Source organism: Ursus maritimus, unplaced genomic scaffold (assembly GCF_017311325.1).
Source record: "Ursus maritimus isolate PB19 unplaced genomic scaffold, ASM1731132v1 scaffold_5, whole genome shotgun sequence".
NCBI lineage: Eukaryota > Metazoa > Chordata > Mammalia > Carnivora > Ursidae > Ursus > Ursus maritimus.
Window position 1 is genome coordinate 46,624,953 of NW_024426663.1, and position 19,248 is coordinate 46,644,200.

General features: G+C 37.2%; 1 protein-coding gene across 1 annotated transcript in view; it reads left to right on the top strand.

The window, feature by feature from the left end:
• The window catches only part of DHX29 (DExH-box helicase 29), a 42,667-nt gene that overhangs the window by 582 nt on the left and 22,837 nt on the right, over positions 1-19,248 (top strand). Inside the window, exons 2-10 of the mRNA XM_008691679.2 lie at positions 7,012-7,085; positions 8,455-8,568; positions 9,486-9,615; positions 10,353-10,495; positions 12,142-12,270; positions 15,149-15,275; positions 15,994-16,152; positions 17,972-18,137; positions 18,399-18,522. Of these exons, the coding sequence (XP_008689901.2) occupies positions 7,012-7,085; positions 8,455-8,568; positions 9,486-9,615; positions 10,353-10,495; positions 12,142-12,270; positions 15,149-15,275; positions 15,994-16,152; positions 17,972-18,137; positions 18,399-18,522 (1,166 nt within the window). The remainder of the gene's footprint in view (positions 1-7,011; positions 7,086-8,454; positions 8,569-9,485; positions 9,616-10,352; positions 10,496-12,141; positions 12,271-15,148; positions 15,276-15,993; positions 16,153-17,971; positions 18,138-18,398; positions 18,523-19,248) is intronic.

The window sequence follows — 19,248 nt, forward strand, 5'->3', positions numbered from 1 at the left end:
CCCCCCCCTTTTTTTTCTTCCGAGAACAGAATAAAAATTGCATTTGTTCCGTCTCAGCAGGGATCCGTCCTGAGCGGTCACCCAAACTAGCTACGCTGATGCAGAGGGTAGGATGTGGAATTCCTAACCTCCTGGAGCCAGACCCATTTTGTACTTGCTCTTCATATCATTTTCAGCCAGGGTGTAGTGTTTTCATGGGTTATGGAAAAATCTGTAGTGAGAATTTCAGTACTAACACACCGAATATGGTTATGATCTGTTGTGGAATTATCGCCGATCTTTATCATAGCCATGCTGTTTTGGCGTACTGTGCAATTTGGCTTGATAACTCAGAGATTGCTGATTCCGGCTACAGATGAGGAGGCCCCTATTACAACTGATTCCAAAAGATGAGCAGGTGTACTCTGTTTAGTTCTGCTTGGCTTGTTTGCTTGTAGTTTTTACTGAAATATTGGTCCAACACATATTTATTGCGTATACAGATACTGCTGTATCTTTCACGATGTTAGGGTTGGGATGAGCAATACGGACACATCACCTTTCATGGACCTTGCTAATGTAATGGCGGATAGAGACATTAAATAATCACACCAACATTGCTTTATACTTACTAAGTGCCACCAAAAAAAACTAAGGAAGAAAATTTAACAAGGTAACCTAATTTTTACCGCGGAGGAGGAGAGGTCATACATGGTCTCTTTGAAAAAGGGACAGTTAAACTGAGATCAGGAGGACTAATATGTGTTAACTTTGTAAAGAATGGGGGAAGTAGTATCCCTGGCCTAGTTAAGGAACTCCATGTGCAAAGATCTTGAGTGAGGAAGGAGCTTGGGTCTTTGAGGTACTGCATCACCGAAGAGAGGGCGAGAAGTTGACCCTTAACATTTCGCATAGAAGGTGGATAGATAAATCTTTGCCCTACAATTTATTATGACTTTTTTGTTGTTGCAAAAAGGTGGTTTTATTAAAGCAGGGGTACAGGACCCATGGGCAGAAAGAGCTGCTGCCTACAATTTATTATAACATTTTTAACTACAAAGTTTTAATAACTGCAAATACGGATACATAGAATTTCTCTTCGGCTGTTATTCTGTAGCACTTTTACTCTCAATCAGCCTCTTTTGCATTCTTTTCCTGATATTCCTCTGAATTCTTTCAACTCTGTAATAATCATTTGTTCTATGTCTTCCCATTCCACCTGCCCCAAAATGTGACCTTCACCAGAGGTGTTAGACTTTGACAGTATAGTTCTGTCTCTATAGCCTTTCTGGGGGAGTACTTCCATTACTAATTCTGTCTTGTCCTTTGTACGTGACTCCTCAGTCTCTCCAGTCCTGGTCTTTATTCTAATCCCAAATCAGCCATTTCTATATTTACTTGGGTCTTTTGGCCCTATTTTGCAAGCCTCTCAAATTTAACTCGACTAATACTAAACTACTCTTTTCTCCCCACACTCGCTTTTTTGATTTCCTTGTTCCTATTTTCCACATTCCTCTTTATTCAATGTCAGTAGTTACTTTTAATGCCTTCCTTTCTTCCTCATGTGTAATCTCTTGCCCAGCTTCATTCAGTCTTGGCTCATTTATCCTCTGTGTACACCATTTTAACTTTTCTTCTGTGCAGTTCACACCTGTCTAGGCGCTCATGAATTCCTGGAGTACCAACAAAGCCTTCTGATGGGTTTCCCCAACTCTGTTATTTTTCCTCCTCTAGTTTGTCCTGCATTCAAGCATCAGATTTATCTTGGAGAAACGCCACTTTGTTCATAGCACTTCCTCAGTTTCTTCCACAGTATCTTCACTGACCCTGTGATAAAGTCCGTGCCATTCACCTAGCACCTAAAACCCTTTTTCCAGCCTTTTTACTAATTCCTTTATTCACTTACAGCAAATCTAGGGTATTTTCGTTGTTCCAAATGCAGCTATTGACTTTCTCCTCCTGTATTCTTGCCACTTTCTCTTAATGGAACACCACCTATCCTGCTGTCTTCCAAAATCCTGTAACAACCATTCCAGATGTCAACTACATTTTGAATTCTTCTGTATCCACAGCTCATTTATCATTGTTATTTGAATCATTGTTTTTGATGTCCAGGTCTTGCCTGTTGTATGTGAGGAAATATCCTACAAAATTTTCGGAAGTAGAAACTGTTTCATGGATATGTATCAATATACCTCAGTATCTATTCCAGTGTTGTGCATATAGTCATTAAAAATTTTTCTTGGATAAGAGACAAGACGAAATTCAGGGGAATTAAGGCTAAGAAATCAAGAGAGAGAAAATGAAAGGTTATCTATTAAATTTGTAGAAAATATTTTATAACTTAATATATATAGCAGTATATATAAATCTGTGAACAAAGATTGCCACACAGTTCTTCTTTTTTTTATTTTTTTCTGTTTGGATATTTTTATATAACATATCTTAGGCCTACTTTGGAGAAAAAACATTATCTCTGAACTTGTAGTTGCTAACGTGAGCGTAACTGTTCTAGTCCACTTCATCTCTTACCTTTTCAAAAGTTTGAGGCATTGTATGTAGCATTACTATCTCAAAATTGTCCTCTCGTCTGGAGGTAGAGAATCACCACTGCCATAAAATGGCTCTTGGCACAATTCTCAGTATTCTCCTACTCCTGTTTTTTCATTTCATTTGTTCATCAAATAATTTTTGAATTGTTGCTATGTGCCAGGCAAGAATTAGGCACTGGGAATACCACATGAACTGGTCGGGGGAGAGAGCTAACAACTGTAAGGCTTGTATGTGTGAAAATCCTTAAACCTAGCTGACAGGTGAAATCCTAAGAGGCAAAGAAGACTGGGGGAGTAATGTCATGAGTGAACTCATAAAAACCATGATAAATATTTTTCAAATCAGAAAAAGTGTGACAAAGGGCAGAAAACCATGACTCGGTAAAGAATAAATTGGGTGGTGGAGTCTGTTTTTGCATAGAACACGGAAGGCTTGGGGCGCCTGGGTGGCTCAGTTAAGTTTCTGCCTTCGGCTCAGGTCATGATCCCAGGGTTTCTGGATTGAGTCCCACATTCGGCTCCCTGCTCAACAGGGAGTCTGCTTCTCCTTCTGCCCCTCACCCCACTTATGCTCTCTCTCTCTCTGTCTCTGTCAAATAAGTAAAGTCTTTTTAAAAAAAAGAACAGGGATTGCTTCCCTGAGGAAACTTCTATGCTGAGATGGTTTGAAGCATCCTGCTCTTAGAAAATCTGGAGACAGAATGTTTGAGGCTAAGGGGACAAGGGTAAAGGCCCTAAGATGGGAGTAAGCTTGGCATGTTATAAGAAAACAAGAAAGTGTCTGGGTGGAATGAGAGGGGGCTAGTGTTGGTATTAAATGTAGGAGAGACTTCACCTAGTTTACATTTTTAGAGGATCAGATTAGTCAGGTGGTTCTGGCAGTGTGGACTTCCTCACAGACCTTGACTACTCAGGTTGTATCGTTCATCCTCATTTGTTCTCTAAATACTCTGTACTTCCCTTTCAGAGCTCATTTGGTTAATTAGTTGCTTAATTGCCCCATGAGGACAAGGACTGGGTCTTATTTATCTCTGTTTGTATCCCTTGGCTGGTTCAGATCCCTTGGCATTTGTATACTGTTCGTCAGAAGGAAACCAGAGTGCCTCAGTGCACCTGTCACCAGCACTGGCAACTGAAAAGTATTAGTGATAGTGGGCCATTATAATCACTCTGTGATGTAAAATGTAATACATTTTAAAAGAATATGTTGTGAAAGGAAGAGTATTGGGCAATAAATTGATTTTTGGCTGATGGTTTTTTTTTTTTTTTAAAGATTTTATTTATTTATTTAACAGAGAGACAGCCAGTGAGAGAGGGAACACAGCAGGGGGAGTGGGAGAGGAAGAAGCAGGCTCATAGCGGAGGAGCCCGATGTGGGACTCGATCCCGGTACGCCGGGATCACACCCTGAGCCGAAGGCAGACGCTTTAACGACTGCGCTACCCAGGCGCCCCTGGCTGATGGTTTTTTTATTAGCTGAGTCATCTTGAAATCAATTCTTCTGTGCTTCAGCTTTAATATTTTTGACAATAATGTGTTGCGTTCTGTGAAATATAATTTATAAATTTAAAATCCGTAATACTTTTGCCTTAGAGATACTGTACACTAACATCCTTACTTCCAGTCAGATTTCCAGTAACTCCCTGTGTGTGAAAAGGAAAACCACAGTGTTTGGAAAAAGGTCTTTAAGCAACAAGGAAAGTAGGTGATAAATCCTGTGCACCTTACTTGGCAAAAGAATGGGAACCATCTTTATACCATGGCCTGTTGACTTAAAATTGCATTTGAAAATAGGGTTAGTAATTTATACGCTTGAATATCTGTTTTCTTCTGGTGCCTTAAATTTTTCTTAAGTAACACATTTGAATCTGGTAGTAGAGAGCTGTTAGACTGACATTCTGAAAAGTTGGAAGCTGACAGGAAAGGAGACCAAAGAATCGCCAAATAGAAAATTAGAGCAGTTTCAGGGAATTGAGTAAGTTCAGTCTTTTTAGTAGCCTCTGCACGCCTCCAGGGACAATAATAGATATCCGTAATAGGTAATGCCTCATAAAAAGGTTCAAATTTTGCTGATTGAACATGTTTTAAGAAGAATTTGAAGTAGAAAAGGCCTTACTGGTTTACTTGATTTAATTGGTGATACCTCTGTAGCAAGATCTCACTGTTGCTTCATTTCCTCAGCATATTGATTAAAATAAAAACATGACCACTTTTAGGGACACATTGACAAGTGAATCTACACCGGTATTTGCGTACATTCCTCTCCTGGTTTTCTGGGGACTCAGCTCTTCTTTTATTTGCCCTCTGGAAGTTCACAGTATAAACTGACTTCAAGGAAGTAATATCGTCGGCTGTCTTAGGTGGAATGGCTGGAGGAGACAAATGAAAGCTTACTGCAACCTTCAGAGCTTACTGCTTACTTTAGTCTTTACTAACAAACAAAAAAGTCAACGGAATTTACAATTTCACCTCTATCAGTAACACATCAACTTTGAACTGCTTCTCAGTATAGTCTTGGTAATAAACTGCTCATCCGTCTGTACTTTTCCAAAAGGGTTCTATTTGGGTCCCCTCAATGATTTGGGAGACTCGTAAACTCTAATTAGTATGCTAAATTTTTACTGCAATTGATTAGACCTCACGGAATGGTTAAAGACTACTGATAGGTCCTCTCACATCGGACTGTTGACATGAGTTGATGAGGAAGGTTACTAAGTTTAAGTCTAAGACTAAAAGATAAGGAAATTAACCATACTGTGCCAGAATTGTCACTCTCTTTTCATATACTCTAGGTAGCCTTGTAGAACTCGAGCATAGAAGTAATTCAGGGAACCACTAATGTGTCTAGTTTAGACTGCCCAAATGTCAGTGCTTAACACTCAGAAACTTTTGCTTTAAAATGCCTGATTAGCATCTTAAAATGAATACCCTCATGTAAGTCAACAAAATTCAAAGTTCTTGACCTTTAAAATCATAATAAGCAACTTTTTAATTTAATGTTTAGGTTTCTCAAAGTAAAAAAAAAAAAATCTTCTTTTGCGATATGTAACAGTAGAGTAAGTATTATTAAGAGTCTAGGATTATTCTTACACAGCAGACGTTCACCAAGTGTGTTTCAAGGAATTCTGTGGAAATCCTGAGACCGTTCTGGCTGGGGCTCCGTGAGTTCAGAACTAGTTCCATCATCTAAAACGTTGTCATTTTTGTAGTTATTTTCTCATGAGTATACGGTGGTATTTTTCAATGGCTACATGATAGTACTACAGAAAATGGCATGCAAAAGCCAGACATTAAGAAATTTGCAAAAATGGAAAACAATTTTGTTTTATTTTGAAAAATGCAGTTATTTTTCATAAAATGTGTTTATATTAACTGCTCATGGGTTTGTTATTTTTAACGAATTAATGGAGATTTTAAAATTTTCCCTTTTTATTTACAATATGTTATATATCAGTGTTACAATTCACATGAACAGAAAGTATTTAGGATCGTCACTGATTTTTAAAAGAGTAAGGAGATCATGAGACCAAAGGTTTGAAAGTACCTTTTAATACTATTTATTCTTTCTTGGTTGGTCATTGTTAGAGAACTGATGATACACATAGCATTTCTGTTGGCTGGAACAGAGTTGGCATCTGTAGTGGGTTGAGTAGTGTCACGTTCCCCCCTCCCCCAAAGTTCATTTGCACCTGGAACCTCAGAATGTGACCTTATTTGGAAACAAGGTCTTTACAGATATAATTAGTCAAGGATCTTGAGATGAAATCATTCAATGAATAGTGTCCAGAGAAAGGAGAGGGATATTTGGACACAGACACACAGGGAATAAGGGCAGGTGAAGCCCTATGTATAAAAAAGAGGCAGACAAGGCAAGCAGCTCCTGGGATCACCAGAAGCCAGAGGAGGCAAGAAAGGATTCTTGTTTAGAGCTTGCAGGGCGCATGCTCCTGTTGACAACTTGATTTTGGACTTCTGGCCTCCAGAATTGTGAGAGAATACTTCTGTTATATTCGGCCAACCAAGTTTGTGGTATGTCCTAGGAAATTAAGACAGCCACCTTGGACTCTATTAATAGCAGAAGATGATAGGAACTGCCACCTCATTTTTACCTTGGGGGAGTGTTTCTCTTTAAAATTAATCATCGTCTGTACCAGAAATTTAATATCCTCTGAGAGGTCTTACTTCAGCCAAGTGCCAGGCAGAAAAGCGTCTGATTGTGAAAATACGAAGATAGATTTAATTTAAAAAATGTACAGGCCTTTGCTCTTTATAAGTAACTGGTTAACCTAGAGAAATCTAATTGGTAAAATGTTTCTGAAAATTTAGAGGCCGTATTGCTACTTGTAGATTATTTGGTGAAGGGAAAAAAGAGCTGAAATCAAATATTCAATGTTTAGCAATTTTTTAGAGGAAATTTAAAATAACGTAATAGCTATTAATGACTAAATTGCCTTGACTACTTTTTGTCTGTTATATACAGGTCCGAAAATTTATAGTTTTAATTCTGCAAATGATTCTGGTGGTCCTGCTAATCTGGATAAATCTATTTTGAAAGTGAGTACTGAGATTTTGAGTCATTTCAAGAAATGTTCTCTTTGAAAAAGAAGAAAAAAAGATATTCTTAAATATAAGAAAATTATGGGGTATTTAAATTTTTTGTCGTAGTTAATTGCTGATCTGTACGAGATAGAAGTAAATCATAACACATATGTTGAAAGCCCATAAGAAATTAAGGAAGATCTGGTTAAGATCCAAATTTCTAAGGATAGCATATGCATCCTTTCAGACCTGATTTGGTGTACATTTCCAGCCTTCTCTCCATTCTTCTCCACTTAAAATTTTAGTTTAAATCTCATTGTTCCCTCAAATCCCGTATGATTTTATGACTCCAGGCTTTTGTCTACTTCCCCTTCTCCCTTTGTCACCTCTGGAACCTGTAGGAAGTCCTTCATAACTCAGCAATTTTCCTTGTGGGTCCATATTTTTTTCATATACCTTTTTAAATAATTGCTGTGCTGGTTTACAGCTTATCTTTTTATATAGATTTCCTCTGCTAGACTGAACTTCTGAAGTGTATTTTTGAACATAGCTCATTGTAGGCATTCAGTAAAGATGTGGTCAAGGGAAGGTGTCTTTGGAGGTAGATGTTTATGTATTCTTAGGTCAAAAATGTGGAAAGAACATATGGAACAAAAATATTGAAGACAAAATGGCTAATAGAAAAACAGGAATCAAACCCTGGAAGCCAAAAGAATGTGCGTAGCCTAATTATTACTATTTGTATAGTTTTTACTTTTATCTTATAGGTCTTTTGAGTGTAGCGTCCATTCTTTCAAGCTGTGTGTTTGGGGTGGTTTATATTAAAAGCAGATTTCTGGACTCCATCTCCGAGAATTCTGATTCAGCTTGTTTAGGATCAAGCTTAGGAATCAGTCTCTACCGATAGCAATACAGTGTCTTGAGACATGCAGGTTCAGGAGGGTTTTTAAAAGGATTTTTTCTTGCCATATGTTGCTTTTTCCATGTCACATTTTTTCTTTTTTTTTTTTTCAGATTTTATGTATTTATTTGAGGAAAATAGCGGCGAGGGGAGAGGGAGAATCGGGCTCCCTGCTGAGCAGGGATTCCCAGCGTGGGGGTCAGTCCCAGAACCCTGGGATCTTGACCTGAGCTCATACTTAACACCATGACGCTTAACGAGCTGAGCCACCCAGGCACCCCTGTCACGTTTTTTCTTAAATAAATGGTACAGATGGAGTCCAGTGAATGGTAGTCTAAAATGCAATAATTATTTTATCTGATTTTCACTGAAATTCTTGGATTGGTTGGCAGGGATATAGAAAACTGTGATTTTTTTTCTAAGTATTACATATTGTTTAATAATTTAAGATTCCAATTGGTATGACCTTTTTGGCTTCAACAGGTGGTAATTAATCACAAACTGGAGCAAAGAATTATTGGAGTGATAAATGAGCATAAAAAGCAAAATAATGACAAGGGAGTGATTTCTGGAAGACTTACTGCCAAAAAATTACAGGTATTTTGCAAACTTTTTTTAAGTCCCTTATTTTTAATAGAGCATTTTTAAGATCGCTCCCTCCACATGTGAGATGGTGAGATAAAATGACTTCTTCAGCTTCCATTGAGATTTCTTGTAGATCATTTCCATCAGCAAGAATATGGAAGGAATTGGGCCAGATACAAGAACACACATTAAAATGGTGGTATGAAAACTAAATTACATTCCCCAGATTATATTAGACTCTGTAGCCAGCACTTTGCTTATTTTTTCTCTGACACAATACCAGAAGGTACTTTGCCTCATTTTTCAAATGAAGAAATTGGGGCTTGGAAAGATTAAAGACGCTATATCTGGAGGTTGTTAGTAAGTAAGTAGCGGAGTAAGCAGAGTCTGGATTGGAACCCAGTTCTGCCCAGCTCTAAAGATCATGCTTTAGAAAGTACATTAAGATGCTTTACTTATTTATGAACGTGTTCATTGAAGACTACTTAAAAAGAGAAAACATCTTAAGTGGTCACCAATAGGAAACTATGTAATTAGATTATGATAATGTCTACCCAATAGAATGTTATGTAACTATTAAAAGTGATGAAGAGTTTCTGATAACTTGGGAAGATGCTTATGTTACGTTATTAAGTGAAATTTGTTTTTACAAAATCATAGAAAAATGGCTGGAAGGAAAGATAATACATTGCAAACAGTATCGTTGAATTGTGAGAATATGAGCAGTGTCTCCAGGTCCTTTTTTAATTTATCCATAGTTTTCAATTCTCAATTTGGTGAGCATATTTAACTCTTCTAACTAGAAGGGGAGAAAATGGTATTTTTGAAAATAAAATCTGTATCAGTTTCTGGTTTAAAATGAGTAGAAGAATAAAATTAGTAATAAAAGGAGAGAAAATAGAATGCCTTTTTTCATTTCCCTTTCATAGGATTTATACATGGCTTTACAAGCATTTTCATTTAAGACCAAGGACATTGAAGATGCCATGACTAACACACTTTTACAGGGAGGTGATCTCCATTCTGCCTTGGATTGGCTCTGTTTAAATCTTTCAGATGGTAAGTAGTATTGTCAAAAAATTCTTTCAGTTTCAAAAACCCTTTCGAAGTTATTTCAGCATATGTGACATTTGTATCAAGCTCTAAATTTTTTCATTGTTATAATTACTTATTTTGCAAATGTTCTTACTTTTTTTCGCTCTTTACAGTATATTTTCAGAGATTGTAGTCCATGCAAGAAGAAATTATTTTTTGTGCATTACTTTCAGTTGTCGATAGTCAACCGAATACAACAAATTCTCAATGTTTCCTGGTTTTGGTTCAGAAATTTGGGCCATCTGGCTTTGGATAAATTTGTTTAACCAGAAGACCAAGGTTGTAATCTTTGGCAAGAACCAGGAGTGAAAATCGCTTATATGATTGAGTAAGGATCCTGCCATATATACTGTGACAGGCAACCAAAGAGTTGGAAAGGGTTCAGATCTTTTTCTGAAAATTTAGAAGTCTAACACATTGAGGGTGAAATAAATGGCCAAATTGAAGTGGGCTAGCTATCTCATGAGTGTTTCCACTCCTACTTTGACAATAAAGCCAAGTTCATCATAGGATTTCTATTCATAGGAGATGAGGGATGGAAGAAAAGTCAGTGCTCTTTGTGTAGGCAGGGTTTATGTGTATGTTTAATGAATGTATTTTTATGTTTTATGTATGATAATGCAAGGGTTTATGTGTTTGTTTAATGAATGCAAGTGTTTATGTTTTATGTATCATATGGGTTTTTTATTCCCATTTTTAAGATGCACTTCCTGAAGGGTTCAGTCAAGAGTTTGAAGAACAGCAACCTAAAAGTAGGCCAAAATTCCAGTCTCCTCAAATACCAGCCACTGTTTCACCTCCATTGCAGCCTAAAACAAAAAAACCAGAAGATACTAAGGTTAAGGTAATTGAAGAATTAAACATTTAAAGTTGTATAAAGTTAGAATGAAACACATGTAACGGTTCATGAGTAGAAATGCCAGGTTGCAATAGCATTTTCGCTTATTAAAAATAACTAATTCCTTTGCCAGGCTTTTCTATCACTGTTTCAGTAATCTGCTGCTGCATAACAAACCACCCAAAAAAGTAGTGGCTTAAACCAACAATTAATTTCTTTAGATTCTGCTGTCCATACTGGACTCAGCTAATTGGTCCTTCTGTTCTGCAAGGTATTTTCTTAGGCTAGAATATCCAAAATGGTTTCTTTGGGGGCTATCCAGGCATTCCTCTTTCCATGTGGCTAGCTTGGGTTTCCTCATATGTGGTGGTTGCAGAGTGGTCTGATTTGCATGGCATCTGGCTTCTAAGAGCAAGTATTTGAAGATAATAAGCCCCAGCTTATATCACTTGTGCTAATGTTTCCTTGGTTGAAACAAGTCATGTTTCCAATTCCAAAATACGTGTGGAAGGGGATTACAGAAAGTCATGAATACTGGAAGGTGTACTTCGTTAGGGCATTACACTTAAATACTGTGCATATCATGGGGCACCTGGGTGGCTCTGTCAGTTAGTCGTCTGCCTTCGGCTCAGGTCGTGATCCCAGGGTCCTAGAATTGAGAGCTCCATGTCAGGCTCCCCTGCGTAGGGGGAGCCTGCTTCTCCCTCTGTCCCTCCCCCTGCTTGTGCTTTCTCTCTCCCTATCAAATAAATAAAATCTTCAAAAAAAATAACTCTGCATATTGTAAAACCTCTGTAAATGTAGATGAAGCTGGAGAACAGTATGCTAAGTGAAAAAAGCCAGTCACAGAAAGATAAAGGCCGCATGATTTCACTTACGTGAGGTATCTAAAATAGTTAAACTCATAGAAGAATAGAATGGTGTTTACCAGAGGCTGAAGGGGGGAGAGGGGAAAGTGGGAAAATGCTGCTTTTTAAAAGTTTCAGTTATATAAGTCTTAGAGGTCTTTGTAACATAGTGCCTATAGTTAATGCAATATTGTGCACTTTAACATATGTTCCGAGCATAGATGGCTTGTTAGGTGTTCTTACTACAGCCACTGCTCCCTACTCCCACTAACACACGTGAACAAAAGGACGCAAGGAAGTTTTTGGAGGTGATGGATAAGTTTAGTACCTTGATCGTAGTGATCATGAGTGTATGCATATGTCCAAACTCTTCAAAATACTGAATTTATATATATAGTATGATAAACTAATCTCTAACTGCTACATTAATATGCACATTAAATTTGTACAATTTTTAAATATATCCGCTATATTTCAGTAAAGCCTAAAAACAAAACAAAAACAAAAACCTGGAAGCATTATCCCAAGAAAACCACTGTTTTTAAGGAATAACACTAGTTTTTAACAGTTCTCCTTTAATTTTTTTGCCTCTTTATAAAAACGTATTTTTTGGATTTTGCAAGTTTGGACTCCTTAAAGTAATGTTGAGTTCATTTGTCCTTCACAGAACAGTATGTAATAAGATTTTTGTGGCTTACATGTCTGCTGTTTGAGTAAAGAAAATAGTAAAAACAGGTACACTTGATAATAGTTTGACACCTTTTTCTAACTTTGGCTTTTCAGATATTTGTTTTTCCTTTCTAGCCAAAAAAGGAAGAAAAAAATTTGGAAGTAAATATGAAAGAATGGATCTTGCGGTATGCTGAACAGCAAAACGAAGAAGAAAAGAGTGGAAATTCTAAAAGCTTAGAAGCGGAGGAAAAGTTTGACCCTGTGAGTTAGAAATTTGTATTAGGCTTCTAGCTGGCTGTTCATAGGCAACGTAATTTAACTTTTGTGACTTAGTTTTCACCTTTGTAGATTAAAAATACCCCTATGAGTTGATGTGAAGATTAAACAAAACTTACAAATAACAAAATAGGAATGGCACCAAATAACTGCTCAGTAGCTGTTACTTATATTCCTTCCATATTTAAAGAGATAATCGTAAGATATTTTTACATGATTATCATCTGTAGGAAGTATGCTAAATTCCTTAGATAATAAAAGAAAGGCACATTTCTTTACAGAGGAAATCCGTGGTCTGGTGGGAGAAAACCGAGGTACCATAAGATAAACTAAAAATTTAAGGTTGAATGAAAACAAGTTATAGGAAGAAAATATTACAATACATATGTCCGACAAGACTTCTGTCTAGAATTTATAAAGAAGTTTTAAAAGAACAATAAACACTTCACAAAAATAGATACATGGATGGCCAGTTAACATGTAAAAATAATTTCAGGATCACTAGTCACCAGAGAAATGAAAAATTGCAATGAGATACTATTTTATATTCATCAAAATGGCTACGATTAAACAGATGAGTAATACCCGGTCTTGGGAGGGCGTGGAACAACGGGCACACTCAGACATTGATTGCGAGGGTGTAAAATGGTACATCCACTTTGGGAAACTGGCACTTCCTTATGAAGTTAAACATACACTTAACCAAATGACCTAACAGTTTCATTCCTAGGTATTTATTCAAGAAAAAGGAAAACGTGCCCACAAAAAAGATCTGTATGTGAATGTTCATAGCAGCTTTATATTAATACTCAAACATTGCAAGCAACTGTCCAAAACGTACTTGAGTGAAAGAAGCCAGACACAAATGAGTACATGTGTAATTACTATATTAAAATCTAGAAGAGTCATCCATGCAAAACCAGTCTGTAGTGACAGAAGGCAGATCACTGGTTGCTTAGTCCAAGGGCAGGGGAAGGGGATGGACTATAAGGCAGCATGCGGATACTTTTGGAGATGGTGGGAATGTTTTTTATCTTTTATGATAGTGGTTACACGGATATATACATTTATCAAATTCAGTTCACCTGTACACCTAAACGGGTACATTTTATTGTATGTAAATCATGCTTCAATAAAATTTGTTTAGAAAGAAAAAAGGGAAGTTGGAGAATAACGTGTAGTATGATGAACCTATTTGTGTAAAAGAGAAAAATATATACATATATTTGCATTCTTATGTGTGCACAGAAAGGATCTGGAAAGATTGGCAAGAAGCTATTATCAGTGATTAGAACTAGGGTGCTAGAATGGGAGGGAGACTCCTTTTTTTAGACTCTTTTGTATCCTGTAATTTTTTTCTTTTTTAACCATGTGCCTGTATTAAACGAATACAAAGAAAAAGAATTCGGGACAGTACAAGTCTACGTTGAGGTTCAGAGAAGAGGGGTGGAACTTGAAGGGTGCGTAGAGTGCACATGGGCAGGAGAGGAAGATGGCCCAGGTGGGTAAGACAGCGTGAACAGGGTACAGAGGTGGAATTGTGCAAGGGGCCTTTGGGTATTAGACAATAAATGAGTATATACAGAGCATAAAATATAGATGAGTCCTGGCAGGTAGGAGTAAACGGTGAGTTTAGCTGACACCAGAAGATTTTGCTGCCTAGAAAATGGGCATCAAATTTGACTTTTCCTCTTGTGAAGAGCCACTAGAAGCATGGGGGCAGTGAATTACAGGAATAATCTCGTATTTTAGGTCAGATTTAGTAATGTTTAGTTAAGGTGGTTTGGAACATTTCGGTAGGGATTTGGAAAGGATAGGGAAGCCATTTTGGTAGCTGTTGCACTTCCTCAGGTGTGAAATAATAAGGGTGCAAATTGGAATTGGAAAGGAACAGAAACATAAACATGTAAAGCAAGAATCCAGAGAAAGTATTGATTTACCGAATATTAAGGTTCATGAGCCAAAGATAGCAAGAGATTTGCAGGTGGAGGGAAGGTATCAGTGGCAGAGATAGGAGTGATGAAAGAATGAGTGTGATTGGGGTGAAGAGGAGAAGATAGCTAACCCTTCTCCCTCTTAACAGTGCGTCGTGCGTGTTCTACACGGAGTAGTCCCAGCATTCAACTCCATGTGCTGCCTTAGTTTATCTCTTTTCTGCTCATCTTAACGGTTGTGTTGCATGGCAGCATTCTCCATGCCCTTATCTTCTCCACCCTGTACATCCATCTGTTTCACCTGTCCCTTATTAACCGAAGGTAAAAAACAGAAATTCGGGTTTAACTCTACACTGTATCTAATGGTTGCTCAGCAGAGCTAAGTCCTTAAGTTTCATTACACCCCTTCTCCCCAGAGGCCTTTTTTTTTTTTTTAATGTCCCTTCCTGTCTTTTATGAGAAAGAGATTATGTGAAGATAACTTTCAGATGAGTATTATTACCTATACAGTCCTTTAAAAATGTGTTTATAAAATGTATAAAAATAAGACATTTTCTTATTATAGAAGTGAACTCGCATTTACTTTTTCTTCTGTAGTTTTTAAATTTTATTTAACATGTCAAGGAAGTTTTCCATGTGGATCACCCTCATTCTTTTGCTGTCTCATTTTTTTCTAATGGCTGACTAGTTTTTTCTGTAGAAAAACTTGATTTGCAGTTTTTCCTCTTCATTCAGTACTGCAGTATTAGGTGTGTGTACCTGAAAATCTGCGTCTTTGTATTATTTCTCTGCGAAAAATTCCTAAACGTTGATTTGCTGGATCAAAGAATAAGATCAAAAGATCATAGATTTTGATATAATACGTTGACAGTGGATTAGCTCATTTTGTTCTTTTTTTAATTTCCGTATCATTATCTTATTTGGAACAGAATGAAAGGTACTTACACCTTGCAGCAAAACTTCAGGACGCAAAGGAGCAAGCAGCTACCTTTAAGCTAGAAAAAAACAAGCAAGGTCAAAAAGAGGCTCAAGAAAAAATAAGGAAATTTCAAAGAGGTAAACACTTCCAAATTCTTAGATGTATAAATGCCTTTCCTTTTTTGGCTTCCCCAGTATGGAAATCGCCTCTTTTTAATTTGTCTACAAAATCTCAGTTTATACGTGGGCTTGGGAGACTTTCTGTAACAAGCCAAATAAAAAATATGGTAGCTTGTGTGGGCCATATAGACTCTCTCACAACTACTGAACTCTGCTGTCACAGCGTAGAAGCAGCCATGGAAATGCATACGGGAATGGCTATGGTCTCGTAAAACTTTACGGATACCAGAAGGGGAATTTCATATAATTTTCACATGTCACCAGATATTTTTTTTTTCAACCTCAGTTAAAAATATAAAAATGTAATTCTTAACTTATAGGCTGTACGAAGCAGGCAGTGGGGCTCGATTTGACCGGCTGGCCATAGTTTGTCAGCCTCTGATGTATACCATAAAATACCATCCTCATTCAAGAAGGAGAGGAGGATATAATTCCATGAGTATTCATTTCTAGTGAGGATGTTTTTCCAGACCTTCTACATCTGTTAAATAATTTATTTAAGACATTTTAGTATATGATGTGAAAATAAATTGCCTTCGACGTCTAGCACAAATTCCAGGTAGGAGGTGTTGAATACTTGGCTACAAGGAAAAAGACGGAATGCTGTCTTTTTTTAAAACCATCTTTGCAAAGTAAAAAGGCATAAAAAACAAAGCATGATTTTTTTTCTTGGTAGAAATGGAAACTTTAGAAGACCATCCAGTATTCAATCCAGCCATAAAGATTTCACATCAACAGAATGAAAGGAAAAAGCCTCCTGTAGCCACAGAAGAGGAAAGGGCTTTGAACTTTAACTTATTTGAAAAATCGGTAGCTGCTACTGAAGAAGAGAAAGGTAAAATGAAGGGAAAGTGTTTCAAGGTGTAAGTAGTAAAATGTCAATGAAAATACAATTGAGAAATTATCTTACTTTGCATTCCAGCAAACTACATAAGCTGGCAGTAAAGTTGTTTCCACATTGCTGTCCTAGAAAAATAACTTTTGTAGCATTTTATAATTAGAAGTATCTTGCTTCAGCCTCATCTCTTTCCAGTCCATCCTCCAAATTCCTGCCAGGATTATCTTTCCATAACACACATCTGAGTGTGAGTTCCCTGTTAAAAACCCTTAGTCAGTAATAAGTCCAAACCCTTTATCATGATATTGAAGATCCTTTGCATTCTGCCACAGTCCACCTTTCCACTTCATTTTCCCAGCTGTGTACTATAGCCACAGGTACTTCATGGCTCCATGATTTTGCTCATCCTGTTACCCCCTGCTTGGCCAACCTTTCCCTCTTTTCTTCTTCTTCTTCTTCTTTTTTTTTTTTTTTTTTAAGATTTTATTTATTTATTTGACAGAGCGAGAGAGAGAGCACAAGCAGGGGGAGCTGCAGGCAGAGGGAAAGGGAGAAGCAGGCTCCTTGCTGAGCAAGGAGCCCAAATCGGGGCTTGATCCCAGGACCCTGGGTACATGACCCAAGCCAAAGGCAGATGCTTGACCAACTGAGCCACCCAGGTGCCCCCTTGCCCTGGTTTCAAAGCTCAGTTCAAAACAGTACCTCTTTAAGACTGCCGTGAGTCCTGCCATGGCACCATATGTGTGTAATTGTGTACTTACTTGTGCTAAGTAAATTATTAATATAGCTTGTATAATATTTGTAATAGAGTCAAATCCTATACTAAATTGTCAGTTTTTTAAATGATACATTGTTTCATAAATATTTATTGAATCCTCACTGTTCATAATGTCAGTTGCTATGTATACGGTTATTAACAAAATAACCTAGTCCTTGCCCTCTTCAATATGCATTAAATATTTCATTACAAATTGTGATGTGTGCTATCAGAGCAAGAAAACTGGTTTCTAGTAATAAAGAGGACTGATGACTTGCTCAGAGATCTAACAGATGATTAAGTGTCAGCCCAGTGACATGTTTGTGGGAAGAGCCGTCTAAGGAGGGAGACAGTACATTGGAAGTCTAAGATGGGAAAGATCTAGAGCAGACTATTCAACGGAACACTCGATGACAGAAATGTTCTGTATCTGAGCTATCCAATGTGGTAGCTACTAGCCAAATAGGATTATGGGGCACTTGAAATGTGATGAGTACAACTGAGAAACTGAAAGTTTAATTGTAATGAATATAGGTTTGTCCACATGTGGCTGGTGGCTCAGAGCATTTGGGGAGGTGACCGACTGCCTGTGTGGCTAGTGTAGTGAGCATGATGGTGGAGTGATAACAGATAGGTAGAGATGGATCATGGAGAATTTGGACTCTCTTTTATATGTAATATGAAGCCAATGAAGGTGGTTGTGGCGGTGGCAGCTATTAAGCAGGGAAATGACATCTGATTTATATTTTTTCAAGAGATTACCCTTCCTGTGTGGTAGCCTCTGTAGTTGAGAGTATCATAAATAATCCATCACATGGATATCGTAGATTTTTACAAGTTACTCAGGATACTTTTTTTAAGATTCAGATTTTCAGTGGTTCTATCCATTCAGAGGATTTGCTTACATCACTTGTAGAAGAGCAAGCTTTTCTCTGTCATTTTTCACCTATTCTCTTCTAAAAGGCTTTTCCCAAAATTGAGAGGACTCTGATCACTCAAAAGAGATTATACATTACTGCATGACAACTTTTAAAGCACCAATCTTGTCTGTCATTTTAGAGAAAAAGAAAGAACCTCATGATGTAAGAAATTTTGACTATACAGCTCGAAGCTGGACTGGAAAATCTCCCAAACAATTTCTGATCGATTGGGTCAGGAAGAATCTTCCCAAGAGTCCAAATCCTTCCTTTGAAAAAGTTCCAGTAGGTAGATACTGGAAATGTAGGTATGTTTTTCTGGTTAATTGAGTGACCTTTTAGAAAAATCTGAAGATGAAAAATCTCTGTTTTTTATGTGCTAAGTAGACCTGTACGAAGCTTTCTCGTTCCATGTTTCCGGGTGATAATGCTGATCAGTTATTATCTAGGTTCAGTGTCTTCCATGGAAATACTTAAATAATTAATGTAAACTTAGGTTCAGTGTTAATGGAATTCTGACTTATTTTACTTCATTAATTTTATTTTTATAATTCTTGGCTTCTTTGTAGGGTAAGGGTAATCAAGTCTGAAGACGATGTCCTGGTAGTGTGCCCCACGATCTTAACAGAGGATGGCATGCAAGCTCAGCACCTGGGAGCAACTCTGGCTCTTTATCGTTTAGTGAAGGGGCAGGTGAGACTTTCTAGACTGAGCTCTTTCAAAAATCATTTGTGGACTGTATGTAGCCAACCTAAAACTGTACGGGCATGTGGAATGTAGTGTTTAATTATGGCCCTTTGTGGCAGTTTTTACTTACTGCTTCTTCAGATTAATCTTCATTTCTGCTTATTTATAATTTTGACTTCCTCTAGCCCCTAAGCCTATCTCAGTCTTTCTGTCCTTAGACCAGAGGCTCTGAACGATTTCAGAAGTGGTTCCCTTTTTCAGGCTATGCTATTTTACAGATTAAAAATAGTTGTACGAGGTTGGCTGAAATACGGAGAATTTTTAAACAATTTAATGTTTAATTAAGTATTATAATATCTCTCTTTAATGTTATATTTTCTCTTAGCTTTGAAAAGTTAAAGACCTTGATTCCACTTTTCAGTTTTAGGATTTATTAGTTATAAGCTCTCGGGTTAAGGAAAGATTAGAGTACTACTGAAGGAAGCTCTTTTTTTCTTGGATTGTTGGATTGTCAGCATTTGTTTTATACAATAAATATGTGTATTTTTCTTCATGGAAAATTAGAACCACTGGAAATTCCAGACCCTGATAACGTGGAACTCCCAACAATAGTTCCTTTTCCAGTTTCTGGCAGTAAAAGTTCTTAATGCGTTTATTTCCCTTATTTTGCAAAAAAGCTATCATAAGCTAAGCTTAATTGATAGAAATGACTATCATTGTTATAGAGAGAAC